The 16935-nt window shown below is 43.2% G+C and overlaps 1 protein-coding gene across 5 annotated transcripts in view; it reads left to right on the forward strand.

Moving 5' to 3' along the window:
• LOC137616396 (mucin-17-like) overlaps window positions 1–16935 on the forward strand; it is a 436827-nt gene that overhangs the window by 332286 nt on the left and 87606 nt on the right. For all 5 annotated transcript variants that reach the window (XM_068346103.1, XM_068346106.1, XM_068346107.1 and 2 more), the window contains one exon: window positions 7798–7940. In XM_068346103.1, coding sequence (XP_068202204.1) covers window positions 7798–7940 — 143 coding nt within the window. The remainder of the gene's footprint in view (window positions 1–7797; window positions 7941–16935) is intronic.

Raw genomic sequence — 16935 nt, forward strand, 5'->3', positions numbered from 1 at the left:
TTAAACAAAAATATAAAATACCCTTTACCCCACCTTACGTCAGTTTCTATGTCATACAAACAATGAAGTGCTGTACCTCACATGGAAGCTTACTAATGTAGGTATATGGTCCCATAAAATTATAGCAGGATCGAACTACTTTTTCGTACTCAGAATATTGGAGATTGATAGCTTTTTTTAGAAAGGAATACTATCGTCTAGCTATCACTGGGACCACTCTCGAATATACCGAATATATAATCTGACCTAAGGCGTAAGGCGTGGTATTACTTTGTAAAGTTACTCCTCTTGCATGAAGAAAAATATCATATTCATTTGTTTGGTTTATATAATTATCTATTCTATTCATCTATGATGAAAGGCAAAATCACTAAATTTAAATCTTTTTGGCAAATGGGAAATATACTTTATTCAATTAGATAAGTGTGTTCAATTGGAAAGATCCCAAGGCACATACATATTTTAATTCCTTAAATAATGAAATGCATTAAATAATTTTTCTCACTAAAACTTTATATTAGGCTTAGTTTGTTTTTCATTCTCAATAAAAAATAAACCAAAAGCATTTAATCTAACAAGTAACCATGTTTTACCTTTTGTTTTAATAAATTCACCTTTCCTGAAAATGTGGCACAAATAGAGTGGGAGCCGTGTGAAAAGCTGCAAAAGGTTCAACATTATTATCATCATACTTGACCCACATATAATGCCTCATAGGAGGGGGTAGGGTAAAAAAATTACATTTATTCATGTGAACTCCGGCAAGGCTACTGAAGGTATAACGACAGCCATTTAGGGTGGACCGTTGCCCCCAACAGCAAGCCCCATCCCCGAGGAAAAAATTACATTTATACATGTGGAAAGCGGCAAGGCTGGAAATGGTCTCAATTTGTCACTTGGAGTCTCCTACACAGCTATAACCCCGACAGTAACCTTAAATAAAACCCGGGACAAAAAAGACCTTATTCATGTGACCAGCTGCAAGGCTAGAAATGGTCTCAATCAGACCTTTGGGGTCTCCTACTCACTAAATGGATAACGATAGCTATTTTGATTGCGGCTTTGACCCTGACAGTAACCGTACCTCAAATTTTATATTTATTCATATGAAAACAGGTAAGGCTTAAAATTTTTAACCCTCCATTGTCTCAATGTGTCTCTAGGAGTCTCCTGCACAAATTTATTAACATAAAAACGTCTGCTATACAGGTATGAAAACAGATAATTTCAATCAATGAGAAATTGTATTTAAAAAAAAAAAGAGCATTACATTCCAAATTAAACACTTTATTTGTAGTTTACTTCTCTGTATATCTTTCCATAGCAGCGGTAATAATTATATTTTAATATTGATGAAAATTAACGAAATGAGCAATTTCTTTATTATTATTTTTATTATTTTGAAAAAAAAGAAACTTTAAGAAATACAGAGATGAATAGATGAGAATGATAATCATTACATTATTACCACACAAAATTAACAATTATTATTAACAGAACCTCAAGGCCTATCACATATTCAATCTTAACTTTGTGTCGTAAGCATTTCAGGAAGATGTAATACAGTATATATATTTTTTTGCAGCTGATAATAAGCCTTCATATTTTCTCCTGGTTTATTCTGCCTTTATAAAATTTTGAAATGAAAAATACTGTCAATGATTCAAACCCAATTCTCGTATAATCCAGTTATAATACTATTGTATTATAGATTGAGATTATTAGCTACTGTGACTTTGAATTTAATCTCAACTGAAGATATTTTAAGTACAGTAGAAAGGGAAATATCACACTGTCTTCTTACTCTGTATCATCACTATCCTCACTCCATACACTGTCTGAATCCTCCTCCTCCTCAGCCATCATTTGGTCCCAATCCTTTCCATTGTCAGCTTTAGTTACAGAGCTGGGTACAGGGTTTCCAGTGAACCATACAGGCTGTTTTATAGCATGAAGGAAAGGAGGCACAGTTATTCTTCATTCTTGCTAGTGGATCTGTTTGTTTATCCTGTACATATGCATGAAGGTCTTATACCTTGCTTCATTGGTGTATGATGTGTTAAAACCATACAGTGCACACACTTAAGAAGTCATGGCGATTATGTCTATTTCTGTTGTCAGGGAACGCAAGTCTCTTACATGAATTTCTGCAGTTATTACATCCATTCGCTGAAATAGTTTACCTTTCCAAGTCTGTTTAAAGCTAATGTAAAATCATATCCAGTAAGGACATGAAATCTTATGAGAGCCTTAGTCAAGCTAATGGTATTTTCTTTAGGTCAAACAGCAGTAAGAGAAATGTTGTAATGGCGATTATTACCTGAATCATAGTCCATTATCAATGTCATGCAATCTGACCATCCAATGAGACTGATAAGGATAACTAACACATTAGTGTTAGATGACCTTACCATAATGGACACCCTCTTGTAAATTCTCCTCACATGGAAATCAATGAATGTGTCAGCTTCTTCATGCTGAGCCTGTAGGAGATTTGGCTCATCGACTTCCAACCTCTGTCTTAGTTAACATGAATTTTGTCGCTGTGCTGGATCTGGTCCACTGATAACAAATGTTGGTTTCTTCCATCTACCACAAGATTTCCTTTCGCGATCTTCAATGGAAGGGGACACATACTTAAAAACCACAAGATCAATATCTTCCCCTCTAAAGGAACATAATTTGGCAAAAAAAATTCCTGGCCATAGTTTCATAAGTTTAATTGCTGTGGCAAAGTAGGTTTTTATGCAGGATGCATTCACCATCAACCACACTTTGGGTGAGTGGAGGGCGAGTACTATCAGTCAAAATTGTGTCCTGGTTTCCCTCGAACAATTTAGTGAGAGTTGCCTTGTCTGTGTTGTTGAGAGTTCCCTCTACCACAAGATTTCTTTTCGCGATCTTTAATTGAAGGGGACACATACTTATCAAGCGCAAGGTCGATATCTTCCCCTCTAAAGGAACATAATTTGGCAAACAAATTCTAGGCCATAGTTTCATAAATTGACTTGCTGTGGCAAAGTAGGGTTTTATGCAGGATGCATTCATCATCAACCACACTTTCACTGATTGGAGGGAGAGTGCTGTCATTCAAAATTGTGTCCTGGTTTCCCTCGAGCAGTTTAGTGAGAGTTGCCTTGTTTGTGTTGTTGAGAGTTCTATCACTATGCGTAAGAAGAGTGGCATATCTGTAATTGGGGAACATAAAATGTGCTAAGTCACATGTGACTTATGTTTTACTTTCCAGTGCTAGAATACTAGAAACACATCTCTGACTCCTGCTGTTTTATTTTTGTGTAGCAAAGTATTACACCTTTGTTTATGTTACAGTTTTCAGGAATCTTGAACTGTCTGTTTCAAAATCAGTCTAAAATTTTAATAGAATTTTTACTCCCAGCTTTAGTGTACTTGAAAGATAAACTTTTTGTTTCTTCCTTTGCTTATTTACCTGATACGTCCTTGACTAGTTCATCTGGTTACTAGGTATTTAATGGACAACAGGTATCACTAATGACTTTAGGAAGAAATTCAATATTATTGTTGTCGCTGGTTGGTTGTTTCTTGATGGTCTACAAGTCGACGGAATTATGATAAGGTCATGCCATGCTGAGAAAATGTAACAGACCATCTTCTGAAGAAAACCTTTCCAGAGTTTCTGAAAGCAGTTATTCCTCTTATAGGCGATGCAGCATCCCTGTTAACAGACTGTTCTAAAGTTAGATCAAATGCACATCGAGTATAATTTACTGGTGAGTCATAAAGAGGATGCCCCTGCCAATAGAATGTTCAAAGCTATAGAGTTCAACTGTGGAAGTTTTATAAGGAAAAGAGATCCCCATCTTGCATAATTTGGCCAATTTAGATAAAATATCTCAATAACATATTGCAGAATTTGAATATACTTCATTACATTGTTAGCACATACTGCTCTCTTCAGTACCCAGTATAATCTGTTGATTAGGTGTACATAGATTGCCCAGTATGCTGCTGCGCTACCATTTTGGCCATCCATGAGACCTTTCAAATTTCCTCATACTTCACTGGCAGGTTTTTGGAGAGAGCAGTTTCAACAACTTTTTACATTTCTAGTACATCATCGGTGGAATGGAACAAAGTTTCTTGCAAGGATAGGGCTTCTTCTTCTTCCAAAGTAAATGTACAGCTGCATATGGATCTCTTGATGCTCAAATTAATTTTTTTCCCACAGACCTTCAACCTTTCATGCACAGAAAGTGTACAAAGGAGTAAGATGGCACAAATTAGTTTAATTCTCCACCTTCCAGTTTTCATATTAATGACTTTTTGATATGGAGTCAAAAGAACATTGCTATCAAAGGCAAATACCAACACAAAATTATCATTGTGTATTTGAGACAATTTCTTCTAGGAAGCTCCAAATTAAAAATTAAGACCATTTCCAGCATTGCTGCTGGCCACACGAATGAATGTCTTTTTTGCCTAGGGTTTAATTTAGGGTTGCTGTTCGAGTCAAAGCCCCACCCAAAATGACTGGCATTGTCCATCTAGTATGTAGGAGACCCCAAATGACAAATTGAATCCATTTCCAGCCTTGCCGCTTTCCTCACGAATAAAGGTCATTTTTGCCCCTGGGTTTGATTTAGGGTTGTTGTTGGGATTAAATCCCCACCCAAAACGGCTGGCATTGTCCATCTAGTATGTAGGGGACCCCAAAGGACATATTGAGACCATTTCCAGCCTTGCTTCTTTTCACATAAATAAATGTCATTTTTCCTAGGGGATGGGGCTTGTTGTCGGGGGCAACGCCTCACCCTAAATGGCTGTCATTATACATTCAGTAGTCGGGAGACTCCTGTACACCATTCTAAACTACTTTTAGCTTTGCCGGCACTGACATTAATAAATGTCATTTTTGACCAACCCCCTCCTGTGAGGTATTTGGGGGTCATCGACCCCGCAGCAATACTGAAATGCATTATATGTGAGTAAAGTATGATGCTGATAATGTTGAACCTTTTTCCGCTTTTCACACGAATAAATGCTCTGGGCTCCCGGTCTAAAACGCATCTTTCTGTTGCTATAACGTTGGTATCAATGTCTCCTGTTTTTTAAAGATTCAGCACCAATGTACTCTACTGTGTTCTTCTGTTGCTAAAACATTGGTATCAATGTCTTTTTCAAATGCTAAATGTGAGGCACCAATATATTTTCTATTGGTAAACAGGTGACATCAATGTCTTTCTATTGCTAGAAAATGGGTATAAAATTTCCTTTCTATTGCTAAAGGGAGGCATAAATGTATTATCTGATCTATTGGCTGAAAAACTGTCTTTCTACAAGGTAGCGCTATTACACCAGCTGGATAATAAAACTCCACATCTACCTTATAGCCAGCAGTTACCGAGCTACTTTGGGTGATTTGACCTTTTTTTTTTTTTCTTTTATGCATTTCTTTACAAGAGACAATACTACCACTTTTTAAAAAAATACCTCATCTTTTTTGCATGTTTTTCTTATACTTGAAGAAGCATTAGGAATTTAGGTTGCTGTCACAGCCCACATTCCTTACTTTGCAAAAAAGGGAGATTAAAAAAAGAAAAAGAAAAAAAAAAAGGAGAATGTAATAAATTTTGACTTCGGACTATATGAAGCAGATATTTAGTGAAATACCGTACATTAAAAGGTATTGCAAAGATTCCTTTTGAGTTATAGTTTTACAATTGCATTGCACTGCTACATGCAGTGGTGAAAAAGAGAATCAAGCCTTTGTCCTCTCACCTAGAGACAGTCGTCCATATTAATGCTGCCAATGGTCCATCAGCAGGAGTGCAAACCCTTATTGTTTATCAGTAATAGCTAGAGGTAATGTTAATTCAATGTTCTCGATTTCCACGTGGTATCTAGAGCTACAGTATAATCCACCTACAAACCTACAATCTAAAACCATACTGAATATACATATTTTCAAGTTAGAAAAATCTTAGTTAATATTGATAAAAAAATATCTTTTTATTTGATTTGTTTTAAATATACTGGGTACTTCTATACAATAGCTCCGCCACTAATATTTTTGAATATCTTTTTTTCTGATGAATTACTTAGTGTTTCATCTAAAGCTGATTTTTTTTTTTTTTTTTTTTTTTTTTTTTTTTTTTTTTTTAGGAGGGACAGTATTTTCACCCTATTTGTTAACCTTTCCAATCTTGGAGGACCCCCAGTGGGAAACCGGGGTTTTTAGGTGGGGAATGAATTAAAGAATCGGTTTTAACATACGAATAATGGCACACACAGTTGGCAATAAACAAGGCCACCAGCTAACCTACACAAACCACCTAATCTAACCTAGTAGCCGTATCCTTACATATTGAGGAAGGGGTGCAACACCCCCCTCTTACACTGCCATATTAAATATAAGACAGCCTAAAACCTTTTGTGTACTTACTTAGGTTGGAGGACAAAGGTGAGCTGCACCTTTCCGACTCAATAACAAATGCACAATAACCTCACGAATGAGCGAGCACGAGTCATTTATAGTTTAGTGAGAAATTCTTAATTAATTTTTAAAAATTTACAACTAAATTTAACACCAATATAATTATGTACAAGTAACAAATTAAATTCTATATCTAAATGAGACTTTTCAAACCAAGTTCCCTTAAAAATGGATACGTAAAAACTACACCTTTTTTCTCTTTCTTTTTGTTTTTCAATACATGTCTTGTCACAGCGACATGCTTTTTTTTTTTTTTTAATATCAAGTCGGCACTTAGGGCCCGGCCAGACCAAGCGCGGCTAGCGGGGACGTTAGCGGCAAGAGGTTCCAGCTGATAATTGAAACCTTAGGTATCTTATGTAGGTGGCCAGATAGGAGGCGCGGGAAGCCGCGCGCCTCCTATCTGGCCACCTACATAAGATACCTAAGGTTTTAATTCTCAGCTGGAACCTCTTGCCGCTAACCTCGCCGCTCAACGCGCTTGGTCTGGCCGAGCCCTTAGAACCGCAGGTGGGGCAATTGGTGTCACTTTCATTTTTAATAAAACCATGATCTTGGCATTACATTTATTATTCTTTTGATGTTGACACATTAATGCAAAACAAAATCTTCATAATTCAATTAACAATTGAGACAAGAACTTGGGAGAAAATCCACAGAAATTGATGTCAAAGTAGATGGCTCTCAAAAGACTGAAAAATTAGTGATAGAAATTGAGTGAAAAGTGTTAAAAAGTGTTAGTTTCCAAGTAAAACTGTCACCTGGTTGGGTTCTTTAGTCACGTGATTCTAGTTTTGTTAAAATGCTAGTCCCAAGTAAAATGTGGATAATCATCATTGGTTAAAAACAATGACGTTTGGGCGACGTTTTGCTACGTAGAATTCAGTTGATGATGTAATAATGACATTAACTATGTTTTTAACATACAAACGAGAGCTCAGTCTGAAGAGAAATTTGAAAGAGTTATAAAGTCGAGGGACTTGAAGTTTTTTTCAAGCGGGTCAACACTCACCGTCAAATTCAATTTTGATTTTTAAACCACTTCTAGACATAGCGCCGCTTAGATTTATATATCAAACGAAACCTTGGACTTCCTTCTTTTTAGTAAAAATACTTAAATTTGATAACTTGCTGGCAGAGCTATTGTATAGAATTACCATATTCTGAATATGTAATGATTATTGATTTGGTATGTACTCATTACTGTTAACTGCTTTTATTTTTCAGCTTTGTCTTCTTGTTATGAGTGCACATTTATTCTTGATGGTGCTGTGTGTTCTTGATAACTGTGTTCTTGAATAACTGTTATTCTAAAAACCTTTCAGAGGTTGGTCTGGAGCCAAGACCACACCAACCACCCCTGTGACTACTCCTACTCACTCTGCCAAGCCTCGTCTGCCATCTGCTCGTACGCCGAGGTCTTCGGGTCGTTCTACACCAAATACAACTCCTACCACTCCCACACATTGTAAGTACCCCAATTCCATATACTGTAGTAGGAAAGGAAGGTAAATTCTAATCATAGTGAAGTTTTCATGATTTATAACATTTTCTTAAAAAAATCTTTGAATTAGCCTGATATTGGGGTAAAATTATAGAAAAACACGGAGCTACATTTCCAATAGAAAAAACAACTTTCCCTACAGTAAATATCATGCCTTCAAAGAAGTTGACCTTTAATTCCACGCAAAAAAACCATTCTCCCGTTATCCTCTCTCTACCGATGTACACAAGTGGTACCCTGGGCCTTTGGTGGATGAAAACAGGTAAAAACATGATTATTTAACACTTTCGAGATTCCTAACAGGCCACTGAACTTAACACACCTCACCTAACCTTACTTAGTAGCTCCCAGGTCACAGACCTAGCCTGGGGCAAGCCCTCCAAACCTCCCTTTCCAGGCCACAAACCCACCAAGTCACAGGTCTAGGAACGTTCCTTTATATGAACCAACACTACAGTATATCCACACCTATGTTTTTTTTTTTTTTCTTGGCAATCTTTACAGACGAGTTACAATATCAAATGTTTTGGTCTTCCCTAAAAGCTAACTCAGAATCACACTTGGGACACTTTAAATTTTGTGGGGTAATACAATGAGCTTTTAGAAACTTGTTCACTACAGTATACTTGGTGTACCGTACTACCCAGCATGAAACTTGGCTATAGCATCCATATAGCCATAATGGCAGCCATTGTACCTTGCTTTGTTGGGCTCCATAACGCACAACTAAAGGCGGGTTTACACGGCCGAACAGCTCGCTGAGCCTGGTTGTCGAACCTACTTGTAGAACGGCTCGAAGAGCTTTCAGACAGTACATCGAACCTCAGTGTGCCTCGTGCTAAAACAACGTCAACATGTTTCTCGACCAGGACAATTTGATAGCCATTGCTTTAGCAGTGGCACTAGGAAGGGAAAAAAAAGATCAAAGTGGACGAAGGATTGGCTACTAAAAAGAGAGAAATTTTCACACACCAACTTGCTTGTTGCTTCAAAATTAGAGCCAGATGACTGGCGCATTTATTTGCGTATGGATGAAGACATGTACTGTACATTGATCTACTGAATCGTGTCAACCCTTTCATTACTTATGAAGATACAACTATGAGGAAGTCCATAACTCCACATGAAAGACTGAGTGTCACTTTATGCTATTTAGCAACAGGAAGGTCAATTAATGATCTAAAATATTCTGCCATCATTTCCAACAGCTCTTTGTCATCTATCATACCAGACACATGTGCTGCTATTTACAAGGTCCTTCACAAAGACTATCTAAAGGTAATGAATAATTTGTAAGAGTTGCATATTTGTAAATGTTTATTGATAACATATGACACCTGGGATGTAGTAACATATAGTAAGCTTGGTAAAAATGAGAAAAATACATGGGTTCCTCACTTGAAAGCTTTAAAAGTAATGTCTTGAAGCTCTGAATCTTTTAAAAGTTTTGTCCCATACATCGTGGGAGGGCAGACCGCAAAACTTTTAAAATTATGCAAGGCCTTAATTTTGTCAAAAATTAGTAATGGATGTGAAATATAATCCTCAGCCATCCCAAGTCGACTAAAGATCTTAGATTCTATACACCATAGTGGTATCAGATTGGCCACAGGAGCCTTTAGAACACCTATCCCAAGCCTCCTTGTTGACGCTGGAGAGTTACCTTTAGACCTTTACCGAAAGTCTTCTATTGTTCGGTATTGGTTTAGGTTGCAAAGACTCCCTAATTCTTTAGCTTTCCAGACTGCAAGCCTTGTAAGGCACTCAATATACTTTGAGATGCACCCTAAATCCCCTCAACCTTATTGGTTTTTGGGTGAAACAGTTATTGAACAGTCTTGATATAATTAGAAGTAAGGTGCTTCCATTTAAGATATCATCTACCCCTCCGTGGAAATTACCCGAGATGTCTTTTTGTAAATATTTTTTTTGGGCTCAAGCCATGGCGTCCTGATGGAAGGTTCCATTTTGGTAGCTTCCTTGGGTATATCACTACTAAATATTCCCAGAGAATTTAACCACAGGTTATCACAGAATTCTAACTTCTGGAGCGAGTATCCTAAAGGTTTCCCTTTTAAGACATCGTATATCAACAGGGGACGCATGTATTAACGCGCCACATAGCTATCTACACCCCAAACAGAGTTAACACTTCGGTGTGTAGGGGCGGAGAATAGCTGGGAGCCGTTCCACAGCTAATCTCGTTCGTGGCTACTTTTGGTACTCGAGACGTAAACAAACGGGCGCCATTGCTAAATGACGTCACGTCCGTCGTCATCCTTCTGCTAGTAGCTTGCCTTGCTAAGACGGATTTTCCCTTACGCTTTTTCATCAACCTGCATCTTCGTCATGTCGCTACCTTCGGCCTCGCCTTCTTCTGGAAAGTTGAGTACAAGGTTCCAGTATTGTTTAAATAAGCTCTGACCGTAAAGTAAATTTTACTTTTCGAGATATTTGATGTTTTGTGGAAGAGCTGTGCCTCGACCGGACCCGCCATTTTATGGCGTGGCTGTTGTTTGCATGCCTTATTTAGTTAGCCTCAACAGCGTTTTTTCCGGCCTCTTTAACTAATCAATACTATTAGTTATTTAGTCTTCATAGCTAGGAACTTTTATATCGTGTTTTGACGCTTTTTTATCGGTCATCGACTGACCCCATACCAGTTGGCTACTATAGCCCCTAGGCCAGAGCGCCTATATCAGTGTTCATGCATGATATTTATCAGTGATCCTAGGTTAATTATGAAGATAGTGGCATTATTTTACAATACTTTTGACTGTGATGCAAGTGTTTTCGCCTTCAGGGACCATATAAGGGACAGGTTAGATAGTGTGTCTTTCTAACCTAACCTACATGTAGGACCCCTATATGCTTCCTTCATCCCCTGCCTTAGGGCATCCCCTCTGTGTAGCCTTGCTCCCCCTACCACGTAAGGGGATCAAGCTCATATCAGAGTATTATATCGCTTCTCTGTCCTCCCTAAGGGAATGATTCCCCCTTAGGGTTGCGTCCGAGAATGAGGAACGACTAGTCCTTCCTCTATTGCTGGGGTTAGGTCTCCGACCATCCCTGCAATAGCGATACGTCTTCCATCCTTCCTAGTTCAGGATGTAACATCCCTGCTCTAGGTTAGGTTTTGGAGGGGTTAGTTGTGTACCTTGCTGAAACGATACCCATGCACCGTTTTCAGACAGGCTGCCTTACCTTAGGCTAGGGAGTGTCCTCCCTTCCTAGGTGGCCGCTCTGGTACAGAACCTCCTCCACAGAAGACCCTTCTCTTCTCCCCTCCCCACCTATCTCTTGTATGGCCTAGCCTATACTTAGGTTAGTCTATACACATCTGTCCCCTGTCCTACAACTCCTCCTTAGGGTGGAGTGTTAGGGCTACCTTGAGCTCCTATGTGCAGTCCGCTCTGGTACATATACCCTTCATAGTGTCCTATGGGGTTAGCCACTGGATGCGTTCTGTCTGCAGGGGTTCCCCCCCCTCTTGGGTGTTCCCTAGCCCTCCCTTGGGCTACCTTAGCTCCCGGTCCTCTGCGGCCCCTGCTTCTGGGTGATAGGGCTAGTCTCTATCATGGGTACACTCACTCAGGTGGGATGTCTTGGGGTCCGTGGCCAGACCCCTACATCCCTCCTTCTGTCTCTTTCACTATCCTGGTGCCGGTCCCTTGCCGCCTCCACTGTCGGCGATACCCACCTCCTACCTTGGTGACTTATCCCTTACCCTCTGGGCCGCCAGTCCTCCGTGTGCTGGGGGACTGCCGCCTGCCGCCGGCTTCCAGCTGATGGCCTTCCCTCCTTCCTCATAGCTTTGGTCGTCCGTCCACCGCCCGGCCCCCGGAGTGCCGGCATCCGCTGCCGGCAGTCCGGTTCTGTTATAACCACCCTTGTCCCTGTCACCAAGCCGGCTACCTACGGCTGCTGGAGCCTCCGCTCCCTGCCGGCGGCCGCCACCCTGGTATTGCTCTTGACTTCTATATTGTCTTCCCTAATGCCAGAAACTCTGCTGGAGCGGCCTCCGGCGTGCCGGCGGTCTGCCGGAACCTTCCGGAGGCGTCAAGACGACTTGCACCCCCTTCTACTAGCTATCATCTGATGTTGATAGCCCTACACTGCAACCAGATGACTTGTTTACGTAAATGGATCGGTATTTTATTACCGTTCTATTAGTAACTATGCTGTCTTCTTGCATATCACAGATTTCCAGCATGCTGTGTGTATCTTAGCACGGCTGGTTGCCGGAAACCGTTACCTTATGGGATCTTCTAGTTCCCAATTCTAGAATCTGAGTGGCCTCAGTCCTAGCCTTATATCCTTGACAATTTCCAATAGAATTCCCACTGCCCTACGGGCATTCCATGTTGAATTCTATCCTGTGCCTTCGGTCACAACGGATTGTCTATGGATGGAAGTCACGGTAACCAGCCGGGCGAGATGCACGGAGTATGTACCTATCTCTCTCAGCCCATCCTCTGTGCATCACACCTATTGCCAAGTTAAATTAATAATTAATATTTAACTTTAGTTTAAGAGTCATTCTTATGACCCCCCCATACTCCTGTTCTCTTTCTTTTACAGGAGGAGCAGATGAAGTGTGACCACGGCTTCTGTGCAGTGAAGCGCCCGCACTTCTATGGCCATACGGCGTGTAGGACCCACGCCCCCTGTGCCAACAAGAAAGGAGATCTGAAGTTCTGGGACCCGCAGAACTGTACGGTCTGCCAGGATCGCCTGGTCGATGCGTTTCATAACCCTCCCTCAGCGGAGATCAGGGACGCTTCTCGGGATAAGCTACGCAAGTGGGTGCGTGGCTTCCAGAAGAACGCCACTGGACCGTACCTTGCCACTGAAGATATGAGGGCCTTATTGTTCCCAAAGGCCTCCCCTGATTCTGTGGTCCCCAAAGATCAGATCCCCACCGTCCAGATCACGGTGGAACCCGACGTAGTCATGGCCCAGTCCATGCACGAGTGTCGCCTGGATTCCGAAAATGATGAACATATGTCAGATATTTCAGAGGACACGGAGAGGACCCTCATGGCCCAAGGCGCGGAAGAGGAAGAGGACCAGGTGGAATACACCGAGTCGGAGCAGGAGGTCGCTCCGCCTTCCATCCCCGCCCCTACTCCTACACCGACGGAAGTGTCTCTCCCGTCTACCTCCGCTACCCCGGATCCCATCCCAACCGCCCAAGAGATGTTCCATACGATAGAAGCCCTTATGGAACAAAAGCTTCAGGTGACTCACGAGTTCATCAGGACCATGGGAGGGTCCAAAGAACCGAAGAAGATCTCGGTTAAGGACCTCCCTGCATGCTCACATGCCAACCCCTGGAGGTATGCCGAGCATATGGTTATCGCGACCGGCAGGATCTTTGTCAGCGATAAGATCGGCACGGTCCCCCTGGAAGAAGTGGAGTTCTTCCCGAACTTTGAGGCTTACCCGGACTGTTACGTCCGGCTTCGTTCTGAACCTGCCTCGAAAGAAGAGACCGAACCCAAGGAGGTGATAGTGTTCGATCTCTCGAAGGCTCAGGCTATGCTAGCCAACGCGTTTAAAAGTAGGGGTTTTACCTGCTCTAAGCTTCCGGCCCTGAGCAAGAAGCACCCTACTTACGTCGCACCCGACGACGCAGTCCTTCCCTTCACGGAAAAGGCCTTCGCTGCGTGCCTCAAGGCTGTGGAAGAAGGGAAACCCTGCCCTGCACTGGAGGAGTGCAGACCCTTCTCCATGGTAACTCCCCCCGACGTTCGACACTGGAAGGATATCCAGCATACCTTCGTGGTGGGAAAGTTAGATCCTGACGTAGCCGGACGTCAGTTTAACGAGGATCTCCCAAAACTCAATGACCATCTCCTTCGTCGGGAACAAGACACGAAGGAAAGGCTCGCAGCATCCATGTCCCTCCAGGTACAACTTGATGTCATGGCTGGTGACACCAGAGCCCCCGACCACTACATGGTACTCGCCAAATCGCACATGGCGACTCTGGTGAAGGACTTGTACCACTTCATGAAGGCTCGGAGAGCCTGTCGAGAATTCGTGTTTTCGAGTGCCACTGTGAGACACGAACCCCGGAGGCTGATTTCCTCCAACATCTGGGGTAAACACCTCTTCCCCTCCGATCTTGTGAAAGAGATCACTGACAAGGCTGCCACTGAGAATAGGAACCTTCTCAACAAGTGGGGCATGTCAAAAAAGAGGAAATCCTCTCAGGACGATGGCCCTCAACCTAAGAGGAAATCCTCCAAGCAAAAACCCCAGCAACGTCAACAGCGACGACAGTTTCCAGGACCCGCTACTCCCCAAGTGGCTGCTCAGCCACAACAGACCTTTCAGTTGGTCACCCAACCGGTTTTGTCCCAGTCACCGGTTTTCACCCCTGCCTTTGAACAACAGACAACTACCTTTCGTCCCAAAGGTAGAGGCTCAAACAGGGGTGCAAGCAGAGACGCATCTCGCCGTCCCTCCAGAGGCAGAGGAGGAAGGGGAGCTAGCGGCCGAGGCAGTAAGCCCTCGGGACACCAGAAGCAATGAAGTGCTTCCGGTGGGAGGAAGACTCCGCCAATTCCAGGATCGTTGGACCTTCGATCCCTGGGCACACAGCATCGTCAAGAAAGGTCTGGGCTGGAGTTGGACTCAACCACCCCCAACCTTCCAGCAATTCTTCCAGCGATCAACCCCCCTTCTGGAAGAATATGTCCTAGACCTCTTGAACAAGAAGGTGATAAGGAGGGTAAAGTCCACCAGGTTCCAAGGGAGACTGTTTTGCGTCCCCAAGAAAGACTCCGACAAACTCAGAGTCATTCTGGACTTATCCCCTCTCAACAAGTTCATAGCGAACAACAAGTTCAAGATGCTGACTTTTCAACAGATAAGGACCCTTCTGCCTCAAGGATCTTACACGGTCTCCATAGACCTGGCGGATGCCTACTGGCACGTTCCGATGAACCATCACGCTTCCTCCTACCTAGGATTTCGACTCCAAAGGAAAAGCTACGCCTTCAGGGCCATGCCCTTCAGCCTCAACGTGGCCCCTCGGATCTTCACAAAGTTGGCGGACGCCATAGTACAACAGCTCCGCCTCCGAGACGTCCAGGTGATGGCCTACCTCGACGATTGGCTAGTCTGGGCTCCATCGCCCGAGGATTGTTTAAAATCCTGCAGCAAAGTCACCCAGTACCTAGAACACCTGGGATTCAAGATAAACGCGAAGAAATCTCGCCTCTCTCCAGCTCAGAAGTTCCAATGGTTAGGAATCCAGTGGAACCTTCAGTCACACCGCCTTTCCATCCCCCAGAAGAAAAGGAAGGAAATAGCAGGGTCTGTCAAGCGACTACTGAAATCCAAACGGATCTCAAGACGTCAGCAGGAACGAGTTCTAGGCTCTCTACAGTTCGCCTCAGTGACAAACCCGGTGCTTCGTGCACAGCTAAAGGATGCCGCGGGAGTCTGGAGACGTTCTGCATCCATCGCTCGAAGAGACCTCAAGAGACGGCTCCCGAACAGACTTCGACTTCTCCTCAACCCGTGGTCGGAAGCGACGGCCCTGAAAAGGTCCATCTCTCTTCAACACCCACCTCCATTTCTCAACATCCACACGGACGCTTCGCTGGAGGGTTGGGGAGGTCACTCCCACCAAAAACAGGCTCAAGGAACATGGTCTCCCCTATTCAAGACGTTTCACATCAACATCTTGGAGGCCATGGCGGTCCTTCTAACACTGAAGAAACTCTCCCCACCTCCCTCGATCCACATTCGTCTAACCCTAGACAACTCGGTGGTAGTTCGATGTCTCAATCGCCAAGGCTCAAGATCGCCCCAGATAAATCAGGTGCTTCTAACAATCTTCCGTCTGGCAGAGAGGAAGAAGTGGCACCTATCTGCAGTTCACCTACAAGGATTCCGCAACGTGACGGCGGACGCTCTATCTCGGACAAGCCCGATAGAGTCGGAATGGTCTCTGGACGCAAGATCATTCTCCTTCATCTCTCACCAAGTCCTGGAACTTCAGATCGATCTCTTCGCAACGAGCGACAACAATCAACTTCCTCGATATGTGGCCCCGTACGAGGACCCCAAGGCAGAGGCAGTGGACGCCATGTCCCTGGAATGGAACAGATGGTCCAAGATCTACCTGTTCCCTCCCACCAACCTTCTGCTGAAAGTCCTCTCGAAGCTGAGAACCTTCAAAGGGACAGCGGCCCTAGTGGCTCCCAAGTGGCCCCGGAGCAACTGGTACCCCCTGGTCCTGGAGCTGCAGCCCACGCTGATCCCTCTCCCGGGCCCAGTTCTCTCCCAGCAAGTACAGAAGTCGACTGTCTTCGCTTCATCATCGAAAATCAAGGACCTTCATCTCATGATTTTCTCTCCCTAGCCGCGAAGAAGAGGTTTGGGATCTCGAAGAAAAGTCTAGACTTCCTCGAGGAATACAAGACCGAATCCACAAGACGGTAATACGAATCATCTTAGAGAAAATGGGTCTCATTCGTCAAGGCAAAAAATCCTACGGAAATCACCATTGATTTTTGCATGTCCTTCTTTATTCACCTTCATGGACAGGGCTTGGCAGCCAATACGATTTCTACTTGCAAATCGGCCTTGACTAGACCACTATTGTATGCCTTCCAAATTGATCTGTCCAGCGACATCTTCAATAAACTGCCGAAAGCATGCGCTCGTCTACACCCAGCACCCCCACCAAAACCGATCTCCTGGTCATTGGACAAGGTGCTCCATTTCGCCTCCAACTTGGATAATGATTCATGCCCTCTCAAGGATCTGACTCAGAAAGTTATATTTCTCTTTGCTCTTGCTTCAGGAGCCCGAGTCAGCGAAATAGTGGCATTGTCAAGAGAAGAGGGTCATATCCTGTTTACTGACTCAGGAGACCTTACCCTCTTCCCGGATCCGACGTTTCTCGCCAAAAACGAATTACCCACCAAAAGATGGGGCC

Source organism: Palaemon carinicauda, chromosome 22 (assembly GCF_036898095.1).
Source record: "Palaemon carinicauda isolate YSFRI2023 chromosome 22, ASM3689809v2, whole genome shotgun sequence".
Taxonomy (NCBI): Eukaryota; Metazoa; Arthropoda; class Malacostraca; order Decapoda; family Palaemonidae; genus Palaemon; species Palaemon carinicauda.